The sequence below is a fragment of the Dendropsophus ebraccatus genome, chromosome 15 (assembly GCF_027789765.1).
Source record: "Dendropsophus ebraccatus isolate aDenEbr1 chromosome 15, aDenEbr1.pat, whole genome shotgun sequence".
Classification (NCBI taxonomy): domain Eukaryota; kingdom Metazoa; phylum Chordata; class Amphibia; order Anura; family Hylidae; genus Dendropsophus; species Dendropsophus ebraccatus.
The window spans coordinates 4,016,262-4,039,962 of record NC_091468.1 but is presented as its reverse complement, the minus strand read 5'-3'; the positions used below and the strand labels follow the sequence as shown (position 1 = coordinate 4,039,962).

At 47.7% G+C, this 23,701-nt stretch overlaps 1 protein-coding gene across 2 annotated transcripts in view; it reads right to left on the bottom strand.

Moving 5' to 3' along the window:
• Positions 1-349: 349 nt before the first annotated feature.
• STON1 (stonin 1) overlaps positions 350-23,701 on the bottom strand; it is a 93,836-nt gene continuing 70,484 nt past the window's right edge. The window contains exons 4-6 of one of the 2 annotated variants that reach the window (XM_069955546.1): positions 16,144-18,042; positions 12,955-13,157; positions 350-686 (exon numbers count right to left, since the gene is read on the bottom strand). In XM_069955546.1, coding sequence (XP_069811647.1) covers positions 483-686; positions 12,955-13,157; positions 16,144-18,022 — 2,286 coding nt within the window. In that variant the 5' untranslated portion in view covers positions 18,023-18,042 and the 3' untranslated portion in view covers positions 350-482. Of the gene's footprint in view, positions 691-12,954; positions 13,158-16,143; positions 18,043-23,701 lie in introns of both variants that reach the window. The other variant, XM_069955547.1, reaches the window with a different exon arrangement.

Genomic DNA, 23,701 nt, shown 5'->3' with positions numbered 1-23,701 from the left:
GCAGATATGGGCCTGGACTTGGACGCCTACACACTGCGCAAATGGCAAAGTTGGGTCCTGCTATAAATGTATGAGTATACGGGAGTCCCTATATGTTCTGTTGGCACTAATTGTATCAGAATCTGTCGGGCTTGTAACGCGGCCAGGTACAAAAATCTGCCCCCCCCGCCCCCCAATACGCTCTTCGTTACTGCTCATCTAAGAGTTGGAATACGAAAGGGTCCCAGTCCTAGGGCGTCCATAGGATATGCCGCCTTGGTGGACGTCCCTCAGAGACAGATATGTGAGGCGCTGCAAATGTAAAAAAAAAAAAAGAACCAGGCGTAAATGTTTTATTTGTATTTTTTTTTCTTTGTTTTTATAACTTTATTGTCACAGGAGGTTATACAGCTTAATGACCAGAACTGCTGCATATCCGCCACTGTGTGTGGATAAATGTAAATCATAGTAACGTACTGGAATGAAAACCATTAAATATTCAGTTACAAAGAATGATCTCCATCTGCCCTGGTGTATACATCTGTACATGGTGAGTATGGGTGATGGAGTCCATTGCACAGAGCACCACAGTCTGTCGGGTTATGTTCCCATATATCCGCTCTCTTTCTAGCATTGTTACTGGGTTCGGCACTCTCTGGTCTTATCCGCGTCTTCTGCATCAGTCGGGATACGTTTTCTGTCAATTTCTACTTGTAAAGAAGAAGAATAAGTGAGTAAACTGCAGTCTGTGGTGAAGGTTATCTTCTCATGTCCACCACTCAAGAGAAGACAGAACAATATAAAAACCTAGACCACAAATATCATAGATAAATAACGAGGACTACATATCCCAGTGCCCCAGGATTGCAGCTGATTTTCCATTTAACAGACCCTCCGAAAGGCTACGGACCCCATTCTCACTTTTTATGGAACAAAATACTTTCTCTATAGGTCTCTAATAAAATGTTTACTTAGTTTCTCTTTTAAAGCCTCTCCAGTTTGCTGCATGAGCTTTTATTTATCTATCTATCTATCTATCTATCTATCTATCTCCTATCTATCTATCTATCTATCTATCTATCTATCTCCTATCTATCTATCTATCTATCTATCTATCTATCTATCTATCTATCTATCTATCTCCTATCTATCTATCTATCTATCTATCTATCTATCTATCTATCTATCTATCTATCTCCTATCTATCTCCTATCTATCTATCTATCTATCTATCTATCTCCTATCTATCTCCTATCTATCTCCTATCCTATCTATCTATCTATCTATCTATCTATCTATCTATATCTATCTATCTATCTATCTATATCTATCTATCTATCTCCTATCTATCTATCTATCTATCTATCTCCTATCTATCTATCTCCTATCTATCTCCTATCTATCTCCTATCTCCTATCTATCTATCTCCTATCTATCTATCTCCTATCTATCTCCTATCTATCTATCTATCTCCTATCTATCTATCTATCTATCTATCTATCTATCTATCTATCTATCTATCTAATGTCCATAATAGAGCGCACTCCCAGTTCCAGTGCTGGAGTGCCAAGCAACGGAGATTGGATAAAAATCTCCACTAAATAAATCCAAGAATTTTGCGGCACATCCGTATAGTGAAAAAAAGTTGTGGTATTTATTGGTACATCAATACCAATGTACCAATAAATACCACAACTTTTTTTCACTATACGGATGTGCCGCAAAATTCTTGGATTTATCTATCTATCTATCTATCTATCTTTATTGGCAGGTCTATATAACATATTAACATTACCCAAGCAAACAGGAGATTTTCGGGGATGGGTAGGGACAGAAGTCTGTGGGATGGGGGGATACCGGGGTCAGGGAATTGGGAGTCCATGATGTATCACGCTCCTCTCAGTCTATGGCAGGCAGTGACGTATTGTGCCGCTATAGTCGCTGTGGTCTCTTCTTCCCCCAGCAGGATGGGCAGTCTCTCTTCCTCCTCCATGGTGGAGAAGCCTGGGAGGAGATTGGAGAGTCTCCTATAGTGAGTGTCCCTCACTGCTGAGTATTTGGAGCAGTGTAGCAGGAAGTGGGCCTCATCCTCCACGGCCTCCTGGTCGCACTGCTGGCACAGTCGGCTCTCCCTGGGCTTGTACGTCTGTCGGTGACGCCCGTCGGTGACGCCCAGTTTCAATGGCCAGGTTGTGGGCGCTCAGTCTGTAGCGGCTCAGGATCTTCCGGTTTTTGGGGTTGGGCAGTTTTTCCAGATATGGGGCCAGTCTGTACTCTGTAGGCTCTGGTATATGGTCAGTCTGTACTCTGTAGGCTCTGGTATATGGTCAGTCTGTACTCCCTCTGTAGACTTTGGTATATGGTCAGTCTATACTCCCTCTGTAGGCTCTGGTATATGGTCAGTCTGTACTCTGTAGTCTCTGGTATATGGGGCCAGTCTGTAATCCCTCTGCAGACTTTGGTATATGGTCAGTTTCTGGGATTCTCTGATGTCGTTCCTCCAGACCCTAATGTATTCCTCCTTCCCTTTGTCTATTGTCTTCTGGATTTGGCTTTTCGTGATGATGTGCTGGTTGGCGGCTTGGTCAGGTTGGGTTTGGGAGACTTGTTCCCGGGGGCTTTGTTTTCCTGGGGTTTCTTGGTGCACCAAGGCCTTGTGATGGTAGGAGTTCGGACTGCTGCTGTGTAGGTGGGCCCTGAATGATAGTCCCTTCTTGTGGACAGCAGAGTATAGCGGGAACCTGCCCAGCTCTGCTCGACAGGCGCTGTTTGAGGTGCTCCGATGGACCTGGAGAAGGTATTTACAGAATTCTAGGTGGAAGACTTCTGTGGGTCCGGAGTCCCATTTTGACCAGTCTGAGTATATCTCGGGGCCCCAGACTTCACTACCATACAGAAGGATTGGGGCAATGATGGTGTTGAATATTTTCAGCCACACGGTCACTGGTGGTCTAAGATGGTAGAAGCGCGTTCTTATGGCGTAGAAGGTTCGGCAGGCTTTGTCCTTCAGGATTTCTGTGGCTTGTTTGAAGCTCCCTGTTTGGCTGATTTCCAGGCCCAGGTAAGTGTACCGGTCTGTTTCTGCGAGTAGGCGGCTGTGCAGCAGGAAGGTAGAATGCCAGGGTGGTTTCCGTTTTCTCCTCTGGAACACCATGATGTTGGTTTTCTTTGGGTTGATGGGCAGGGCCCACGTAGTGCTAAATTTCTCCAGGATGAGCAGCTGGTCTTGGAGACCTTTCTCGGTTGGTGAGAGGAGGAGAAGGTCGTCTGCATACAAGAGAAATCTCACCTGGGTGCAGAGGAGGGTGAGGCCTGGTGCCGAGGAGGGTGAGGCCTGGTGCCGAGGAGGGTGAGGCCTGGTGCCGAGGAGGGTGAGGCCTGGTGCCGAGGAGGGTGAGGCCTGGTGCAGAGGAGGGTGAGGCCTGGTGCCGAGGAGGGTGAGGCCTGGTGCAGAGGAGGGTGAGGCCTGGTACCGAGGAGGACTCCAGGGCTGCTGCCAGCTCATTGATGTAAATGTTAAAAAGAGTAGGACTGAGGCTGCAGCCCTGTCTGACTCCTCGGCTCTGCTGGAAATAAGCCGTTCTCTTTCCATTCACCCTCACGCTGCATCTGTTCTCAGTGTACGAGCTTCTGATGACGTTGTATGTCTTCCCTCCTGTTTCACACTCTATAAGCAGGCATAGATCTTTTCGTGCTTTGTATCATGGACGTGACTCTTGATGAGTTGTTGCAGGGTGTAGATGTGGTGATTTGGCATGAACCCTGCTTGGCTCTTGCTGAGGACGTCATGCTCGGTGAGGAAGCTGAGGATCCTCTTATTTCGGATACTATTAAAGAGTTTCCCCAGGTTGCTGCTGACACATATCCCTCTGTAGTTGGCCGGTCGTACCTGTCTCCACTCTTGTGTATGGGGGTTATTAGGCCATTGTTCCAGCTCTGGGGGAAGAAGCCGGCACTCAGCACAATCTCCTGCACTGTGATCGGTGGATCCTCTCTGTAATCTCCTGCACTGTGATCGGTGTATCTAGTGGGTCCTCTCTGTTATGTCCTGCACTGTGATCGGTGTATCTAGTGGGTCCTCTCTGTTATGTCCTGCACTGTGATCGGTGTATCTAGTGGATCCTCTCTGTAATCTCCTGCACTGTGATCGCTGTATCTAGAGGGTTTTGGAAATCTTTGATTGTCTTCTCCATGTCTTTTAGCTTTTTCTCAATCTCCTTTTGTTCTGGGCTTAGGTCTCCCTTTGGGATGTTTTTATACAGGTCACTGAAGTATTGGAGCCAGATACCTCCATTTTGGATGTGGAGGTTGTTTTTACATTGTGGGCCCGTTTGGTTCCATAATTCCCAGAATGCGTTATCTTGAATGACGTCTTGGAGTTCAAGGAGTTTGGTGGAGATGTGGCCTTGCTTTTTCCTTCTGAGGATGGCTTTGTATTGTTGGATGGTATAATAGGCCTCCCTCAGCTCGGGGTTGTTAGGGTCACAGTGTTTTTTATTTGAGGCGGTGGTTAGGGCCTTCCTTACAGTTTACATTCCTTGTTGGACCAGCTGTTGGGATGTTGTCTTCTTGGTCTCTTGTTGTTGCATTTTTTCAGTTCGGCCATTTCTGCCATGGTATGGAGTATGTCGGTGAGGTCTTTTACTGCTAGGTTTACTCCTTCTGGGTTTGGCTTATACACATTATTATTGAAGCTGTGGAGCATCTCTCTGATCTGTTCTCTTGATGGTCTCTATGTATTTTGGACGATATCTTGGACCATTTGAAGGTTGGGGGTAGGCTGTAGAGTCCGGTCTGTGGGGTCTGTGTGGGTGGCTTGTTTGTGGATTTGATGTATAAGAGCAGTTGGTTGTGATCTGACAGGTGAGATTGGGGGGTGACTGTGAAGCCGCCAATATTTGTAGGATCCATGTCAGTGATGGCATAGTCTACCACACTGCTGCCTACATGGGAGTTCATGCTGTGTCTTCCTAAGGAGTCTCCCTTTGTCATGCTGTGTCTTCCTAAGGAGTCTCCCTTTGTCATGCTGTGTCTTCCTAAGGAGTCTCCCTTTGTCATGCTGTGTCTTCCTTAGGAGTCTCCCTTTGTCCGGCCATTAAGAATACGAAGTCCGATGCTTCGACATAGGTTGAGCAGCTTTCTGCCGCTTTTATTGACTGTGCTGTCATAGCTGTTTCTTTCGGTCTGGATTGAGCTGTCACAGTCGCTGCCTGCTCCTAGTATGTAGATGTTCCCATCAGTCGCTGCCTGCTCCTAGTATGTAGATGTTCCCATCAGTCGCTGCCTGCTCCTAGTATGTAGATGTTCCCATCAGTCGCTGCCTGCTCCTAGTATGTAGATGTTCCCATCAGTCGCTGCCTGCTCCTAGTATGTAGATGTTCCCATCAGTGGTGCAGTAGTCTCTTTCTCTCCCGGTTCTTGCGTTGAGGTCTCCATAGATGAGGACATTGCCCAGGGCCTGGAAGTCGGCGGCTTCCCTCTGTAGAATCTCAAAGCTGTCTGGGTTAAAGTATGGAGACTCTGGTGGGGCGATGTATACTGCACAGAGATAGAGGTCAGCTGGAGAGGAGATGATGGAGCGGCCTATTCTTACCCAGATGTGGCTGTCTCCTCTCCTCACTGGGCTGATGCTTGTGGAGCTCCTCTTTATACCAGATACAGATTCCTCCTGAGCTCCGGCCTTGCTTTATGGCTTTGTTTTTTAGGGCAGGGACAGAGATCTCCCTGTATCCGGTGGGCACCAGGGATTCGGTCTCTGCCTTGGTCCATGTTTCCAGGAGGATCTGTATGTCTGTGTTTTTGGGTTGTTGTTTTTTTTTGTAAAACCTGGGTCATTGTATCTTTGATCCATCAGCTGAAGCGTTCAGGCCCTGAATGTTCCAGCTGCTAATAATAAGGGAATTTATTGTTGGTCGGTATACCTTGTAATGGGCTGCCCTTTGTGGGACAGCTGGATTCTAGATGTTTGGTCCAGTCGCATTTAGTTTTCTGCACAGCGTGCTGAGCAGGGTCTTTATCTCCTCCATGTCTCTGCTCGGTGTGGCTCTGTGTGAGGCGGGGGGTCTCCTCCATGGTTTGTGCCTCTGGTAGTCCGGATTTGGGTAAGGGTCACGGTTTTCGATTTGTTGAGGATGGTGCGAGGTTTGCGGTCTGTTTGATGCTGGTGATCTGGGGGGTCTGGGCCGGGGGTCTCTGTTGAGCACTATGTCCTTCAGCTCTTTGGCCAGCAGGCTGACTCCTTGCTTGTTGAGATGCTTGTTGTCATGAAGGTGCTGCTGGTTTATGGAGGGGTGTTGGGCCAGGGGGATGTCTGGCATGGAGCTGATGTTAGCTGCCAGCTCTGTGTTGATACCCTGGATGGTGACTTCAGGGAAATCTTTTCTTGGGAGCAGGGATGACAGGATGATGTTACAGTCAGGGAACTTGTGTCGTGTGCTCTGTGCTAGTTGGCTTGAGTTGTCCTGCTATCTGCTGGTGCTGGAGGTTGTTGGTGCCCGTGTGTAGGATTATGTGCTTAGGGTTGGTGAAATACGGATTGCTGATGACGGCTGTTGCTTGCTCAATAGTAGAACAGAGGATTTTGGTGACTCTTGTTCCTGGGAAGAGTCGCCTGGTGTTGAGGTATTTGCTGTTAGAGTCCATGATCAGGACGGTGTCAGGACATGATGGCTTCCTGCTCCCGTCTTGTCTCGAGTCCCGGTCCTGTCTGCTGTTCTCTGGTGATACTGTCATTGGCGGCTGTGGTGTTGCTCTTGGGGTTGTGGTAATGGTCGCCTCTGGCCCTTCTTGTAATATTCTTGTAATATTCTATTTTGTGTTTTGCTCTTATTTCCTATGATCTCTCTTCAGCAGGTACTTGGTGTGGTCATTATCTCTGCACCCCTATTATTTTCTGAGCCCCCTTCTTGATTTGGGGGGTGTATTTGGGATTTTAGCTTGGCGATCTCTCTCTTCAGCTCTGTGTTCTCTTGTTGCAGTTCTTGTAACCTGCATCGTATTTCCCGCAGAGCTGACTCCTGTTCACACTTAGTCTGGCTATTTGTTCACAGAAGTCTGGGTGACAATAATGTAAAGTTCTTCTTTGAACTGAATAAAGTCTCTTTCTAGCTGAGACAGAAGATCTCTGAGGATCTCGGATGAGGGGCGAAAGTATTAGGACTTGAGGTAGGAGAGAGGTCTCTGTCTGTATGGAGGTCGGAAATGGAGCAGTAGGGGGGTCTCTGGTTGTCTGTATGGAGGTCTGACATGGAGCAGTAGGGGGGGTCCCTGGATGTCTGTATGGAGGTCTGACATGAAACAGTAGGGGGGGTCTCTGGATGTCTGTATGGAGGTCTGACATGAAACAGTAGGGGGGTCCCTAGTTGTCTGTATAGAGGTCTGACATGGAGCAGTAGGGGGGGTCTCTGGTTGTCTGTATTGGAGTTGGACATGAAGCAGTAGGGGGGGGGGTCTCTGGTTGTCTGTATAGAGGTCGGACATGAAGCAGTAGGGGGGGTCTCTGGTTGTCTGTATGGAGGTCTGACATGAAACAGTAGGGGGGTCCCTAGTTGTCCGTATAGAGGTCTGACATGGAGCAGTAGGGGGGGTCTCTGGTTGTCTGTATTGGAGTTGGACATGAAGCAGTAGGGGGGGGGGGGGGGGGTCTCTGGTTGTCTGTATAGAGGTCGGACATGAAGCAGTAGGGGGGGGTCTCTGGTTGTCTGTATTGGAGTCGGACATGAAGCAGTAGGGGGGGGGTCTCTGGTTGTCTGTATGGAGGTCTGACATGAAGCAGTAGGGGGGGTCTCTGGTTGTCTGTATTGGAGTTGGACATGAAGCAGTAGGGGGGGGGTCTCTGGTTGTCTGTATTGGAGTTGGACATGAAGCAGTAGGGGGGGGGGTCTCTGGTTGTCTGTATTGGAGTTGGACATGAAGCAGTAGGGGGGGTGTCTCTGGTTGTCTGTATTGGAGTTGGACATGAAGCAGTAGGGGGGGGGGGTCTCTGGTTGTCTGTATTGGAGTTGGACATGAAGCAGTAGGGGGGGGGGGGGTCCCTAGTTGTCTGTATAGAGGTCGGACATGAAGCAGTAGGGGGGTCTGTAGTTTAAGATAAGATAATCCTTTAGTAGTTACCATGGGGAAATTCAGTGTGATACAGCAGCATAGATATTACACATACAAAAAGCTCAAATATAAAGTAAAGGCATTATTTATGATTAAAGTAGACAAAAAGAAGAAAAGGTAAAAAAGATACAATAAACCATCAGACTATGTTAGTTCTTTTTGTGGAGTGATCTCTGCATGGGTCGGTGTTGGTTGTACAGCCTAACCGCCGCAGGAAGGAAGAACGTCCCATATCGCTCCTTATCGCACTTTGGGTGAATTAAACAGTCGCTGACAGTACTGCCCAGTGCGATCACGGTCTCGTGCATAGGATGGGGGTCATTCTCCAGTATGGAGCTGACCACTGACAAAATCCTTCACTCCCCCACCACCTGCACCGGTTCCAGGGGGCTCCCAAGGACAGAGCTGCCCCTTTTGATCAGCTTGTCCAGTTTGTTCCTATCGCTGGGGGTCTGTATAGAGGTCTGACATGGAGCAGTAGGGGGGGTCTCTGGTTGTCTCTATGGAGGTCTGACATGGAGCAGTAGGGGGGTCTCTGGTTGTCTCTATGGGGGTCTGACATGGAGCAGTAGGGGGGTCTCTGGTTGTCTCTATGGAGGTCTGACATGGAGCAGTAGGGGGGTCTCTGGTCATCTGGATGGAAGTCGGCTCATCACTGCTATTAGTTGTGAGAGTCTTCTTATAAGTTTGGGCCTGGACTTTAATATAGTGAAAGATCTCTTCAAACTGGCCCAGTCTGTCCTCGCTGCCCTGTATGACGATGGTGCCATTATTGTACAGGTTACAGGTGAGTGCATTGTCGTTACCATTTTGTGGTTCTTTGACCCTGATTTGTCGGCCTCTGTTGCTGCCGCCCTCTGTGACATTCTGTTGTGCCAGGCGTCCGGCTGCTCGCTGTAGAACAGGGTGTTAGGTTCTCCCTTCTCTTCATCTTTGAGGGTAAAGTCAGCAAAGCGGGTTCCTGGGTTTTCTCTCAGTTTTATAGCTTTTATGGTTGCTTCTCCGCTCCTCACAGTATGTGATCTCCAGGACGTCTGACCCCCTGCTGTCTGCCGAGCCCAGGGACCCCAGCTCTGTGTTATAGTCAATAGCATTATTGGGAACTCCTTGTTCTAAATAGTTTTCCAAAATTCCCATTTTCTGATGGTTTTCCATATTTCTTCTGTCTATGGTGTGTGTTCACTACAGGGATGCGGTGTCTGTAGGGTGCGCTCTCTGCAGGGATGCGGTGTCTGTAGGGTGCGCTCTGCAGGGATGCGGTGTCTGTAGGGTGCGCTCTGCAGGGATGCGGTGTCTGTGGGGTGCGCTCTCTGCAGCGATGCAGTGTCTGTGGGGTGCGCTCTCTGCAGGGATGCGGTGTCTGTGGGGTGCGCTCTCTGCAGGGATGCGGTGTCTGTGGGGTGCGCTCTCTGCAGGGATGCGGTGTCTGTGTGGGGTGCGCTCTCTGCAGGGATGCGGTGTCTGTGGGGTGCGTTCTCTGCAGGGATGCGGTGTCTGTGGGGTGCGCTCTCTGCGGGGATGCGGTGTCTGTGGGGTGCGCTCTCTGCGGGGATGCGGTGTCTGTGCGGTGCGCTCTCTGCAGGGATGCGGTGTCTGCGGGGATGCGGTGTCTGTGGGTGCACTCTCTGCGGGGATGCGGTGTCTGTGGGGTGCGCTCTCTGCGGGGATGCGGTGTCTGTGGGGTGCGCTCTCTGCGGGGTGCGCTCTCTGCGGGGATGCGGTGTCTGTGGGGTGCGCTCTCTGCAGGGATGCGGTGTCTGTGGGGTGCGCTCTCTGCGGGGATGCGGTGTCTGTGGGGTGCGCTCTCTGCAGGGACGCTATTGTAGTGTAGATGCAGCCGGGAGGCCTCACCTCTTGATATCCTGCTCACTTCTGCCTTCCATGGAGATGATTATTTTTCTGTTTTTTTCTTAAAAGGCGCCAATTTCAAGGTATAAACTGGTGCAAACTTAGGAGCTCATGTTCACTGCTGTATCTATCCATCTCCTATCTATACATCCATCCCACTGTGTTACTATAAATCACAATTTCATCCCATTCGTTCCCCATTGGGCCCTGGTTATATAGCTGTAGTCTTAATATTCACTATCTCACAGGGTGCAGTGTATGATTCATGTATACTCTGTATACTCCCTGGCCGATTGACAGTAGTTTTACAGAATCAGCAAAATACAAAGCCGTACGACTGTGCTGTAAAGACTACAAAAGTAAAGTTTCATTGGCGTCTGAGCTACCAAAGGGTTAAGCATTACCATTTCCTCCCATTTCAGGTTATCATTAAGCAGCTGAATCCTCCGCCGCCAGCACTTCTGCTGAATGATATCATCTTACAAGAAGTGATGAGTCAGGTCGTTTCCTCCTGTTTCATTAGGTGATCCGCGTCTTCCTCGCACTCCCACTCTTAATATTTTGTCTGGACGGCCGGTCGTTCACTCCTGCGCCAGTCACCGGGGTTACTATTAATAAAATGTCTTAGGGTGCCCATACACCTGATACTGTAGCCGCCATAGCCAGCAGGTTCTGCCCACAGGGTAAAGTGTATGGGGTCAGTATATAAAGTGTATGGGGCCTCCCAACTCTCCACAGACAAATGAGGTGGCTGGAGAGGAGAATAGGTGCGCTGGGTTTTTGCCGTCTGACACTTTTTTTTTTTTATATCTCGGAGACATAAGGTCTTATATTAATCCCCTCCCAACCCGACACATTTTGATTATGTATTTTTGTGCTGTGGTGAGCTCCCCCTGGTGGCTGAAAGCCTCCATAACATACGCTCTGCCCATGCTATCCTGTACAAGTCTGCTGTGGTGAGCTCTCCTGGTGGCCGGAAACCCCCCATACCATGCGCTTTCCCTGCTGTGCTGTACGAGTGTGCAGTGGTGAGCTCCCCCTGGTGGCCAGAAGCCACTATACTGTACACTACCCCTGCTGTGCTGTACGAGTGTGCAGTGGTGAGCTCCCCCTGGTGGCCAGAAGCCACTATACCGTACGCTGTCTCTGCTGTGCTGTACGAGTGTGCTGTGGTGAGCTCTCCCTGGTGGTAGTAAGCCTCCCTACCGTGCACTATCCCTGCTGTGCTGTGGTGAGCTCCTGTGGTGCCCAGAAGCCGCTATACCACACACTCTGGCCCTGCTGTGCTCTACTAGTGTGCTGTGGTGAGTTCCCTCTGGTGGCCAGAAGCCGCCATACTGCACGCTCTGTCCCTGCTGTGCTGTGGTGAGTTTCCTTTGGTGGCCAGAAGCTGCTATAGCATACGCAGTCCCTGCTGTGCTGTGCTGTACTTGTGCGCTGTGGGGAGCTCCCTCTGGTGGCCAGAAGCTGCCATACCGAACGCTCTGTCCCTGCTGTGCTGTACGAGTGTGCTGTGGTGAGTTTCCTCTGGTGGCCAGAAGCCGCCATACCATACGCTGTCCCTGCTGTGCTGTACTTGTGTGCTGTGGGGAGCTTCCTCTGGTGGCCAGAAGCCGCCATACCATATGCTGTCCCTGCTGTGCTGTACTTGTGTGCTGTGGGGAGCTTCCTCTGGTGGCCAGAAGCCGCCATACCATACACTGTCCCTGCTGTGCTCTACTAGTGTGCTGTGGGGAGCTCCCTCTGGTGGCCAGAAGCCGCCATACTGCACGCTCTGTCCCTGCTGTACTGTGGGGAGCTCCCTCTGGTGGCCAGAAGCCGCCATACTGCACGCTCTGTCCCTGCTGTACTGTGGGGAGCTCCCTCTGGTGGCCAGAAGCCGCCATACCATACACTGTTCCTGCTGTGCTGTACTAGTGTGCTGTGGGGAGCTCCCTCTGGTGGTCAGAAGCCGCCATACCATACGCTATCCCTGCTGTGCATGTGACCTGCAAATTCTTCTTAAAAGGAGTCATTTTGATCCTTGCTACACTCCGTAATAGACTGTGTGACGTCACTGAACTTTCACCGAAACACCTTTAGCTGGTTGAAGTTGCGCCACCGGCCGGGGCGCACTCCCAGCGTGTCTTACATTCCCTATTGGAACCTAGAACGTGAATTACATCTTCCTACTGGAACGGAGACCTGGAGGACAGGAATATTTCATCACTAAGAACAACATTTCTATAGAGTAACACACCCTCTATGAGTTCTATTTAGTAGCGCTGGATGCTTATATATTTTTTTCTCACTTTGTTTAACACGGGAAATTACGGGTATCCTCGCCACGCATCAATATAGCTGCACACTAATAGCTGTATTAATACAGCGCCGTGTACAGTATACTATTAGTATATACCTAATCTTCTTAAAAAATAATATATCCCCTGAAAATAAGACCTAGCGCATCTTTTGGAGCAGAAATTGATATAAGACACAGTAATATTTTCGGGAAAACACTGTATATAGTTATATTTAAACATTTACTATATATATGTGTTTACTGAACTCTCCAAATAAGACGGGCAGTCTGTTTGTATTCCTGACTTTCCCAATTGACGCTAAGCAGTTTTTCATGGCTGAGTAAGTGTCTGGGGAGCGGTGGATGGAGATTTCCTGCATACATTAGGATTAGGAGGACATTATGGATGACAGCCCGCTGAGGTTTATTCACATTTGCTGAACTATATGTTTTGCTCTTGTTTTGAGCACAAAAACGTCTGACGCTGCAATTCTGTGCGGATGATAAAATGCAGATATTTATGCAGAACATAAAGTAGCCGCTTCATCTTCCAGAAGGCGATATATAGCAATGTCTGCTCCAGATAGACTGTATTAGATGTCGCTGTCACATATTCCCCGATCGATCTGCCAGACCCACAAGTAGTAATCAGAATGTATAATGTTCCATCAGGTCTCCTTATGTCCAATAACCATTTATATCTAATGTAAAACGTTCTAACCAAATGTGGAAATCGATCATACCTGGAGGTTGTAGCAGGCCTTCTGGGTGACATGTTTATGGGGCTGGAGATCATTCTCGACGCCCATTGATTTCACCTCTGCCCCCGAGACGCAGGTAAGCGGCATAATAAACTGCACGTTTGCCATTGGACTCCAGCTGCGCGGTATCTCCTGGTCAGAGCCCAGCTCCAGCTTACAGGATAGACTGTGCGGCTGATGGGGACCTAGAGAAAGAGAGGGGGTGAGAACGGACGTTTACCAGCCAGTGATGGACAGCTGAGGTGACTGGCTGTATGGGAAGGCGGTGAGAGTTCTACCTGTTACAGTGTAGAGTAAGACTGTAAATATACAATGCAGAGTGTGACGTATATATGTCACCGCTACATCCCTTACCTGTCGGCTCGGTGTTGTGCCAAGCCACTGAAGTGCCCCAGTCTGCATCGCCTCTCCTGCTCGCTTGCACCAGCTATAATTGACAGGAAGGGCTCTGCTCTAATCCTCCGCAGGGGCCGATCACCCGGGTACTAGGTGACTGATAGCCAGCGGACAGGATTACAGGAGAGAAATCACAGGCTGATAATCATAGCTGGAGGGGCAGAGAGGGCAAGAGGGGTGATACAGCATGGGGCACTTCAACCACACCTCTGTGACTCTTTACACAGCTGGGCAAAAGGATTTGCAAGTATTTCAGCCACAGACCTACAAACTAAGGGCCCTATAACATGGAGCAATAATCTGCAGAATCAGATAATCGTGATGGGGTGGATTAATTTTACCATAGGCCCCGGGCTGTTCACCAGCACTAGCGGAGTGTTCATATTACAAGATAGATGCCCTGATTTGTGGAAAACTGTGGTAAAAAAAGCATTTTTGTTTGTTTTTGTGTGCAAATCCTGGCAGAAGTGTAGCCAGATACAATACACCACTGAAAGAATAAGTCCTTTTGGGTGGTCATGGGCCCCCAGGAGCTCAGGGCCCCGGGCTACCACCCAAACCGGACCTATTATAATCCGCTACTGTCATTGTGTGATAAATGATCAGCCAATGGCAATGATGACAGCTGGATCTGTAAGGAAAGTAATAAACTGTACATGTAATGGGAGATGCGGCACTCACCGGTTAGTAGCCAAGCAAGTCCATGAAGTTTAGTGAAGTTACAGGAGCAACATTTTCACAAGAACGTCCCTGCTGATCCATCTACTCCCTTCCACACTGAGCACACGGTAACTTCAATAAACTTCTAGGACTGGCTTATCAGCTGGGCTGTATACTTGTAGGACTGTCTGACAGAGATACAGCATGAAGTTATCTTTGATCTTAGTAATTAAAGAAGTCTGGCATTTAAAAAAAAATAGCTTGAGAGGAGGTGGCCGAATATAACATTCACCTACCTCCCCGACTTCAGCGCTGGGGTATGCTGTCGCTCGGTCCCCCGGACGCCTCCTGGTCAAAGCTCGGGACTCTGTTTGTGACATGTCAGGCCTGCTCAGCCAGTCAGCTGCAGAGACCGGACTCCACTATGGCTGCTTACTGGCTGAGTGGTGCTCACACGTCATGACCCGGGTCCCCGCTCAGACCAGGAAGAATCCGGGGGACCTGGAACCAGAGCGCGGGACAGTGTAGGTACATGTTATGTTCAGTCACCTCCTCCCCGGCTGTTTGGGGGGGGGGGGGGAAGCCAGACCTCTCCTTTTAGGCCTTATGCACACGTTCAGTATTTTTTTCTGGTCCTGAAACAACCCGTGAGAAATTGCGGATTGGACATCCGTATTCCATCCGTATTTCCGTAATTCCCTTTTTTTACTACTCATTGCTTTTCAATGCACTTCATCCGTATTTTTTTGCGGAAATACGGATGCCAACATGTTACAATCCGTAAACAATTGATTTCAATGAGAGGATCCGCAAAAAAAAAAAAAATGGGTCCGCACAGAGTCCGCACTAGGACATGTCCTTTTTTTTTTTTTTTTTACGGATTGATTTTCATCCATTTCTGCTACTGATCGTGTGAATAGCCCAATAGACTTCAATGTGCACTAACTCGGATACGGAAATACGGATCCGTAAATTACGGAACGTGTGAATAAGGCCTTAAAGTTGAGCCTCCCCTTTGCCCTGACATACGCTTTCTGAGCAATGAGCTGTGGGATCCATCTTTTTTGGAATTTCCTGGCACTGATGAATGTCCAAATGGTCAGTCCGCCCGGACCTACTGCAGAGTTTCAATTTGGAGCATATGCAATACCTATACCAATTGGACTAAAGTTATCATTCACAATAATTATTCTGAAATCTCCAAAGTTTAGGTCCACTTAAAGGAGACCTGTCAACCCCATGCCGGGGTGAAGGCTGCCCAACCCCCGCTAGAGACCCTTATACTTACCCCTTCTCTCCAAGTCCTGCGCCTGGAGCCGGTCATGGGATTTAAATATCAGTCGGAAGCCCAATGTGCACGCTCCTGAGATGAGTCCGACACCCATACAGAATGATCGGAGCCATTCATTCTCTATGGGCGTCGGACTCCTCTCAGGAGCGTGCACACCGGCCTTCCGACTGATATCTCCGTCCTGGGACTGGCTCCAGGCGCGGGACTTGGAGAGAAGGGGTAAGTATAAGGGTCTCTAGCGGGATTCGGGCGGCCTTCACCCCGGCACGGGGGAATGACAGGTTCCCTTTAAAACAAAACTTGGAAATTGTGCAGATCTTTGCTTTAAGCCAGCATATGAATATCTGGCAAAAAATACTCCAGCTATTAGCCCCATTGTATCCATGCAAGGGAATTTATCCATTACCGTTGAACAGTGAATGTGGATTTGGCTTGTTGCTTTTACTATATGTCATGCCCATTATTTCAGATGGATCAGCCCACACAGCTACAGGTATGGTCAAACAAAAGCATATCCAATCATCTACAACTATACCCACAAGGGGAACCTCCAGCATGCTGCCAAGGTGGGAACATTTGCGTAAGGTGTCAGGATGACTAGTCTACAATTAGTTGTGTGGGTGACTGCTCTTCCGCTGCTTGATTTCTCGTCTCCCATGGTATTGTATTCTTATGGTGGTTCTTCCTATGTGCTGTATAAATTATAATAATTACAATGTATTCTCAAGTATCTACTAAAGAATTGCATTGTTGATGGTTCTTGAGCTGCTCATCCTGCAATATGCCATAGACATTCAACAAAGTATCAATATATATATATTTACAAGAATTTTTATCAGGGAGTCGATCGATCTTCCACACAACAGCTCTGTATGCCTTCTCGTATTTTGCTGACCCTATCGTTACTTGTATTACAGGTTCTGATTCGATTTCGTATCCAGTACTTAGACAAGCTCTTCTATTCATCTTCGTCTTCAGAGACCTCTGCCGCTGTAGACTGACAGTCCAAAGTGCTTTCACCCATTGTGCAGGAACCGGGAAGTGAATGGTGATGTTTTCACAGTATTTCGCCTGTGATGGACCCACCATACTACTAGACAAGTTTAAGAACGCCTGGAGCTCCACGTAGGCTCCTTGTACTACTGCCAGGCTCTTTAGGGAAAATGGAAGCTCTTTCACATCGCAAGGAACCTTAAAGCGCATGAGCTCGAATCGGCACGCGTCCATGGGTGTGAATTTTACTATGCGCGACTTTTCAAATTCCTGTTGCTTAACACATTTGTGGAAATGATATTCTGAAATGTTGATCAAGTTTTTCTCACTGTTCTTCTCAAAATAGTTTCGCTTTTGTAGCTCAACATCGTTTAATGTCAAAAAACATTCCATACCGCTATTAATAAAACTGAGACAATATAACTGGCAGACCACTGACTTGTCTTGAAGTTTTCCTTCCTTTGAGATTTGGCCCCAAAAATTGTCTACGATCTCCACCAACATCTCGGGCTCTTCATACGCTTTCTTCTGTTTGGAGACTGGCGAGAGCAACATGAGCTCCTCCTCCATTGTGGTCATAAAGTCCATTAAATCTGAATACTTGGTGGTTCCCAATTTTAACATTTGTTCGATTTCTGCCTCGTGAACCACTTCGGATTTGGGATGGTATTTCCTTTTTTCTGCATAAGTTACATTTTCTATCTTGACGGTGTGTATTTTATCTGCAACTCCTAAGTTTTCGAGTTTTGGTTCTGAAAGTCTGCAGAATTGATGAAGCTGAAATTCTTTGAAGGGTTTTTCAAGGCCCTTTTCATAATACATTTGCAGAATTCCACCAGATACAACTTTCAGGTAAATAGGTCCCCACTGCCTGGAAGACATCATGTTCTTTTTCTCTGGTATCCTCAACATGAAAGGCCACCCATCTTTCCGCTGACTTCTAAAGAGACTTTGTGGAATAAATGATGGGCTTTCACTTTCGGCGCAGACGGGCTGGTGTTTCGAGTTGTCAGGTGGGTCAATCTTTAAATGCTGAAGCCTTTCGCACACATAACTGAATGAACACTGGTTAAGGCTTTTCTGGTTATTAGATGTTTCCCTTTCCGATACGTTATATTCCTGTTTTGCCGGCTTTCTTTCCTTCGTGTGGGATTCAGCAGCCGTGCACAGATCCTTTGAAGAACTTGTGGCGTCGTTGTTCCAAAATGGGCTCGAGAAGGCGCAGTCATTTTGAGAAAGATCTAAATGGAAAACTGAAAAATGTCCTGAAGTATTATTACTCCTGTACGGTGAGGAAGTCTGATTTGTGTCATTTGTATCTACGGGAGATGAAATAGTAGGTGTCAATTGAGTTGATCCTTCGGAGAATGTATAATGTTGGTTCTGAGGCTTCTCGGCTACAGGGTACAAGTTAAAAGACCCTTGTTTAGGAGTGCATGGCGTAGATGGACTGTCTTTAATAGGGGTGCAAAGAGGTGAATTGCTTGGAGGACCAGGACTCATGAAGAAGTCAATTATTGGAGATGTGAGAGGGGTGGTGGAGTTGGAGGAAGAAGCACTTTTCATCCGTTCATGAGACAGGCTTAGTTTAAGGTCACTTGGTTTAGGGCTATGTGCATCGTCATGACCATAGATCAAAGATTTCTGCGGTGACTCGAATGGATTTTCATCATCAAACGTTACCCAGTTATCAGGGCTTGCTGAAAACATTTTCCTCAAGTGTGAATGGTCTGGGGGAGAAAAAAAAGAAAATAAAAATTGATTAAACTATTACTGATCTTCATAACTTGTAATCATCTATAATTGTTTAATTAAAGGGGTTCTCTAAGATTTTGAGGATTTTTCCTATGGAAATTATAACCAATAATAGCCCATTTCTTTGAGAGGTTCCTGCAGGCGCTGCACTGATGACATCACGTACTGTACATGATTGACATGACCGCAGCAGCCAATCACAAGACTCACAAGCAGTTAACGTGGCCCATTGAATTCTGCACTGTTCCTTATCTGCTAATGGGAACTTAGCCTAAATGAGTATTCCATGCTCCTAAGTTCACACTATGTATAAATTCATTAAACAACGGCCGTAGTTGCAGGTTTGAAACAAAGGCCATTATTTAATGAATTTACCTATCACATTTATTGCTATGGGATTTTGGCCAGAGTGTATATACTCTGTATACACTCCGGCTGGGATTCCTTGCGGCAAAACTGACAAAGCAGACAATTTAAAGCGCGGCACCGGCAGTACTTTCCATTGTCAGCTATGGTTAATTGGAATGTGGGCACACCCGAATGCACCCACATCCCAATTAAAGAGAAATTACGTTCATCCGGCTGGTAGGAACTTTACGGACATCGGCTGTTCTGTGACACGGCCAAAATGAGGATGGTGGTAAGATTTGATATCTATTAAAGTGTGTGTGTGTGTGTGTGTATATATATATATATATATATATATATATATATATATATATATATACATACATACACACATCATCTCTTTAATTCCCAGAAGCTGCCACGCTGACCCCCCCTCAGTCCTCACTCCTACTTCCTTCTTCCTGATTACACGTTGTCTCTGCAATAAGTGGTAGATGCAGCCGGTAACTGACTGTCCAGGGAACTTTCTCTGGAGACCATCACCAAGAAGGAAGAAGTGGGGAGAACTGGACAGCAAGAACATTGATGTGGGAGCTGTGGGGAACCAGGATAGGTGAGTATATGTTCCTTCTGTTGTTTAGCCACCTCCAGCACGTACACAATTCTTAATTTGCTTGTCGGCCTCTTTGGTTTTATAACTTTTATATGAACTTAATCAGCAATTTCCCACATTACGGAGTGGAAAACCTAATTAGAACATTACAAAAGAGAAGGGTTTTACTAAATATCTCCAGGCAAATCTACTTTGCATAGAGAATGTGGGTGACAACTCGTAATGGAGCTGAAGTGATAGTTACATCGGTTGTCACCCAGACTTCTAAATACAAACCTAATGACGACTCCACCAAGTCAGATTTTCCCAGCTCAGCACAAGGTGACAGCTGAGACGTATGTTTATTTCTTCTGGGCGCCATAGTCTCTTCTCCTATATCACTGAGAGCCCTGGCTTCTGCCGCCTCAGGCCATTGCTTCAGTCTGTCTTATTACCGGCTCGCTGCTAAGGCAAAATGACTATAGCTGATAATTTCGTGCCGTACAATTTAGGGGAAAGAATTTCTGTTATTGTTAATGAACAATACTTCTTTTTTCTGGAAATCCAATGTAAATTCTGCATGTTGTGTAACGTGGTGAATACAGCAAGTTACCTTCTCCAGAGATGGTCTCACGTATACAGTAATCCCCATGTAATTATACCCCGTGCCTAGAGTAGTTAAAGGATATTATATTTTCTGGTCATGATTGCTACATAGAAGACTAAATATATTTACGATACTGAAAGTCAAAGGAATCATTTCCATCCCTGCTGGAGAGCGAGTTTATATGTAGACGGCAAAGCGAGGGGAGGGGGGGGGGGGAGGGGGGGGGAGGGGGGGAGGGGGGGGGGCATTTACAGAAACCTGTTTATCAGTTCTTTGTAATGGAAAAGGAACAGACGCAACATAGAACTAGCCCAGACATCCTGACATCAGACGTGGCCGTATGCATGAATATTAACGCAGCCAATGCCGCCCCATTAATGGCCCTCGGAGCCGTAATATATAATACCGATGGGTGCCATTACTTCCCCATACATAAAGTCATGAGCCATGAGCAGGATAGCCGGGCTCGCTGATAGAATGGCTGCGCTTGCTGCTGCAAAATACATCATCTTTCCTCCTATGATTGCTGCATTTACTTTTCTATATGAAATCTCTGTCCTGTCAATAATTTAGATGCAAGTCTCTTATACATCAACCAGTGACAGCAGAAGTGAACGGACATTGTCAACTCCCACCGCTCAGGAGAACCAGAGCTCTCTAAAAGTTTGGGATTATTTCCCATAGCAGTGATTGATATTTCTCAGTACATATACTGTGACTATGACTAAGAATGGCGTCACCCAGCGACGTACGCCTGAGGACAGCCCTGCCGGAAAGTGAGTATACGTGTAGTAGCTAATGGTCGGCACTCCGACAGGTGGTGGTGCCTGGGAATAGGCACAATGAACAATGGAAGAAGCTCCCGGCACTCACCGATCTTCTGCAAAGTGATTTATTAGCATAAGTGCAAAAAGTCTAAACACGGACAGGACGCGTTTCAGCGTTGTGCTAATAAATCACCTTGCAGAAGATCGGTGAGTGCCGGGAGCTTCTTCCATTGTTCATTCTGCCGGAAGGTGAGGCGGCTTCTCAGAGTCCGAGCTATCGGATAGTCTCTAATAATTAGTGCATCCTTCTTGTAGGGATATTTTTTTTATATGATTTTATTTCAGGTTATTGTTTAGCATCTATTTGCAGAAGGGGTGCGGTTTAAAGGGGGCCTCCAGAATAATTCTTATTTCAAAACTGCACCCATTCACCATTGCAGAACGCCGAGAACAAAATCTGTAGTTTCCTGTGAGGTGTGGAGAGAGCCAAGCATGAACGTCCCCCAACATCACCAAAGGACGTGACCATAAAGGACTGACACCCTAAGCATCCATATAACACCCAGCGAGTTCAATCTACAAGGACTTGTGCACAGAACTTGCCCCGAGCATGAGATGTTTCCTCTGCAACCTGCATCTGCTATCATTATCAGTCCCAGTATAACCCCTTACCTCTTAGGCTATGTTCCCACTTCATCTCACTTTTGGCACCAAAATAGGACACATAATGCAAATTACACCTATGATTTTCCCGATATGGCCGTATATTGGCCCAAAATGACGTTGGTCCAAAAAGATAGGTTGTGGAATGGCCAAAAGAAGACGTTGGTCGTATGTCGTTATTACTTGGAGGCATGTAATATAATATACAGCGCTAGTTATAATCAATCAGAAGAGGGCTGCACAATGATGAGCGCCAATCCTGATCATCTGGATGTGGATGTGGCCTCTAATGTCATTGTTATCATCCACACATTACCTACTTACACCTGCCGGATCCCTCGCTCACCTAATTGGGGGGGGGGGGGGGGGGGCGTGACAAGGCGGGGGAGGTGTGGCCTTCTACCCTGTCTGATTTATCATAATTTACGCCTTTAAGCCGCATTGAGCCTGCACTAGGCACGGGGCCGGCTGGGTTTACTACAAGGTGTGCGCCTTTTAGTTAATCTGGCCTGGGAAAAGGGGACGAGGCCTAATTTAATACTGACATACTCGTACACCGGCCTTTGTAAATGTCCCCTGTATTCCCAAATTCTGTTGTGTTTTTAAACCATGCCCGATCCTGCCTGGGCCAGCCCCTTCCCGATGAGTTCTTTCCCGATCCTGTCTGGGCCAACCCTTTCCCGATGAGCCCTTTCCCGATCCTGCCTGGGCCAGCCCTTTCCCGATGAGCCCTTTCCCGATCCTGCCTGGGCCAGCCCTTTCCCGATCCTGCCTGGGCCAGCCCTTTCCCGATCCTGCCTGGGCCAGCCTTTTCCCAATCCTGCCTGGGCCAGCCCTTTCCCGATGAGCCCTTTCCCGATCCTGCCTGGGCTAGCCCTTTCCCGATCCTGCCTAGGCCAGCCCTTTCCCAATAAGCTCTTTCCTGGCCTCTTTGTCATTTGAAGCTACTTTTACTATGTATAATAAATGGGCCTCAGCCGCCGCTCCCCACAATTCTGGCCCAGTCAGAGCCATGATAAATCTAGGCAAATATACTTTGTCTGGAAACGACCACTGGAGGACCAATGGGCGAGACATGAACAGACAAACCTCTCCGCACCGTCTGTGATGTCAATAATAATTATAATGAATACAACCCTAAGGGGCCTATTAGACAAAGCAATATTTAACCATTGGAATCAAGATTGTTTATCGTTAAAGGGAACCTGTCACCCCCCGTGCCGGGGTGACAGGCTCCCGACCCCTGTTAGAGCCCCCTATACTCACCTAATCCCGCGCGCGCTGAGAGATGAGTCCAACGCTCATAGAGAATGAGGGAGCGCTGGACTCTCCTGTCATTCTCTATGAGCGTTGGACTCATCTCTCAGCGCGCGCGCCGGGCTGCAGCGGCTGAGGTCTTCATCACCCGACCACCTCCAGAAGCGGGACCCGGCGGGATTAGGTGAGTATAGATGGCTCTAACGGGGGGTCGGGAGCCTGTCACCCCGGCACGGGGGGTGACAGGTTCCCTTTAATCTGAAATTGTTCCCTGTATTACACAGCACGATAGTCGTTAGTTATGATCGTTTACTCCACCTGATCCCGGCAAATGCGGGAACGCTGTGGAATTACACTGATCGATTAGCGATAATTTTAGGGTCAGATCTAAATCAACGACACACGAACAATTTTTTGATTGTTGCCTGCAATTACACAGAACAATTATCGTTTAAATTTGACCGATGTAATGATTTTCTGCACGATAATCGTCCTGTATAATAGGGCCCTAAGCCATTAATATCTGATCGCCACAAGAATAAATCCGGAAACACAGACAAGTGCCAATCACACATCGTTAGAAGCGTATACAGCCGCATCCATCAAGATACGGATAAAGGTGAGGAATATAATTCAGCTTTGATGCATCAGCCTGACAATGGGGGACAAGGTGCCGATGATGGATGACAATGCCGTGGATGAATAATGGTGTACCGCGCTCCATACCGCTAGGTGAATATACACGTCTTCATTTTGATCCAAAGTATGGAATGTTCAAAGGAAACAAAAGGGTCGCCATGGCAACAACCATAGGAAATACAGACACTGAACCCCAGCTACAATAGCGAGTATTACAGTATTGTTAGAAATCAAATATTTTGATAATAAATCAAAAAGTAAAAAGATTACAGGGCGTAATATTCAGAAGCTTTGTTATATAATGTCAATGCAATGTAAGGTAAGTGTGATCCCTGCATCTAACATGTCAGCTGAACCATCCGACTGTGCCAGGAGAGACGACCATCTAATGCAGGGGTGCCCATCCTGGTCTGAGGGCCGAACCGTCATATGGTTCCACTTAAATTCTGAAATTCCGCCCCAACCCCCCCCCCCCCCGCCAAATCCCGCCTGCTATCTCTTTCAATGGGAGGCCTCACATGCCTCCACTTTCCGTACCTCTCCACTCAAAGAATTGACATGTCAATTCTGAGAGCGGAGGCGTGCGAGGCCTCCCTTTGAAGCAGATAGCAGGCGGGATTTGGTGTGGGGGTTTGGGCGGAATTTCAGAGACGATTCTGCAGTGTGAATGGGCCCTTAGGCGGCAGGTCCCCAATAAGTCCTAGAAGTCCTGACTAGACGTAGTGTATGGAGAAGAAGCGGTGTGGCTACTGCTGTATTAC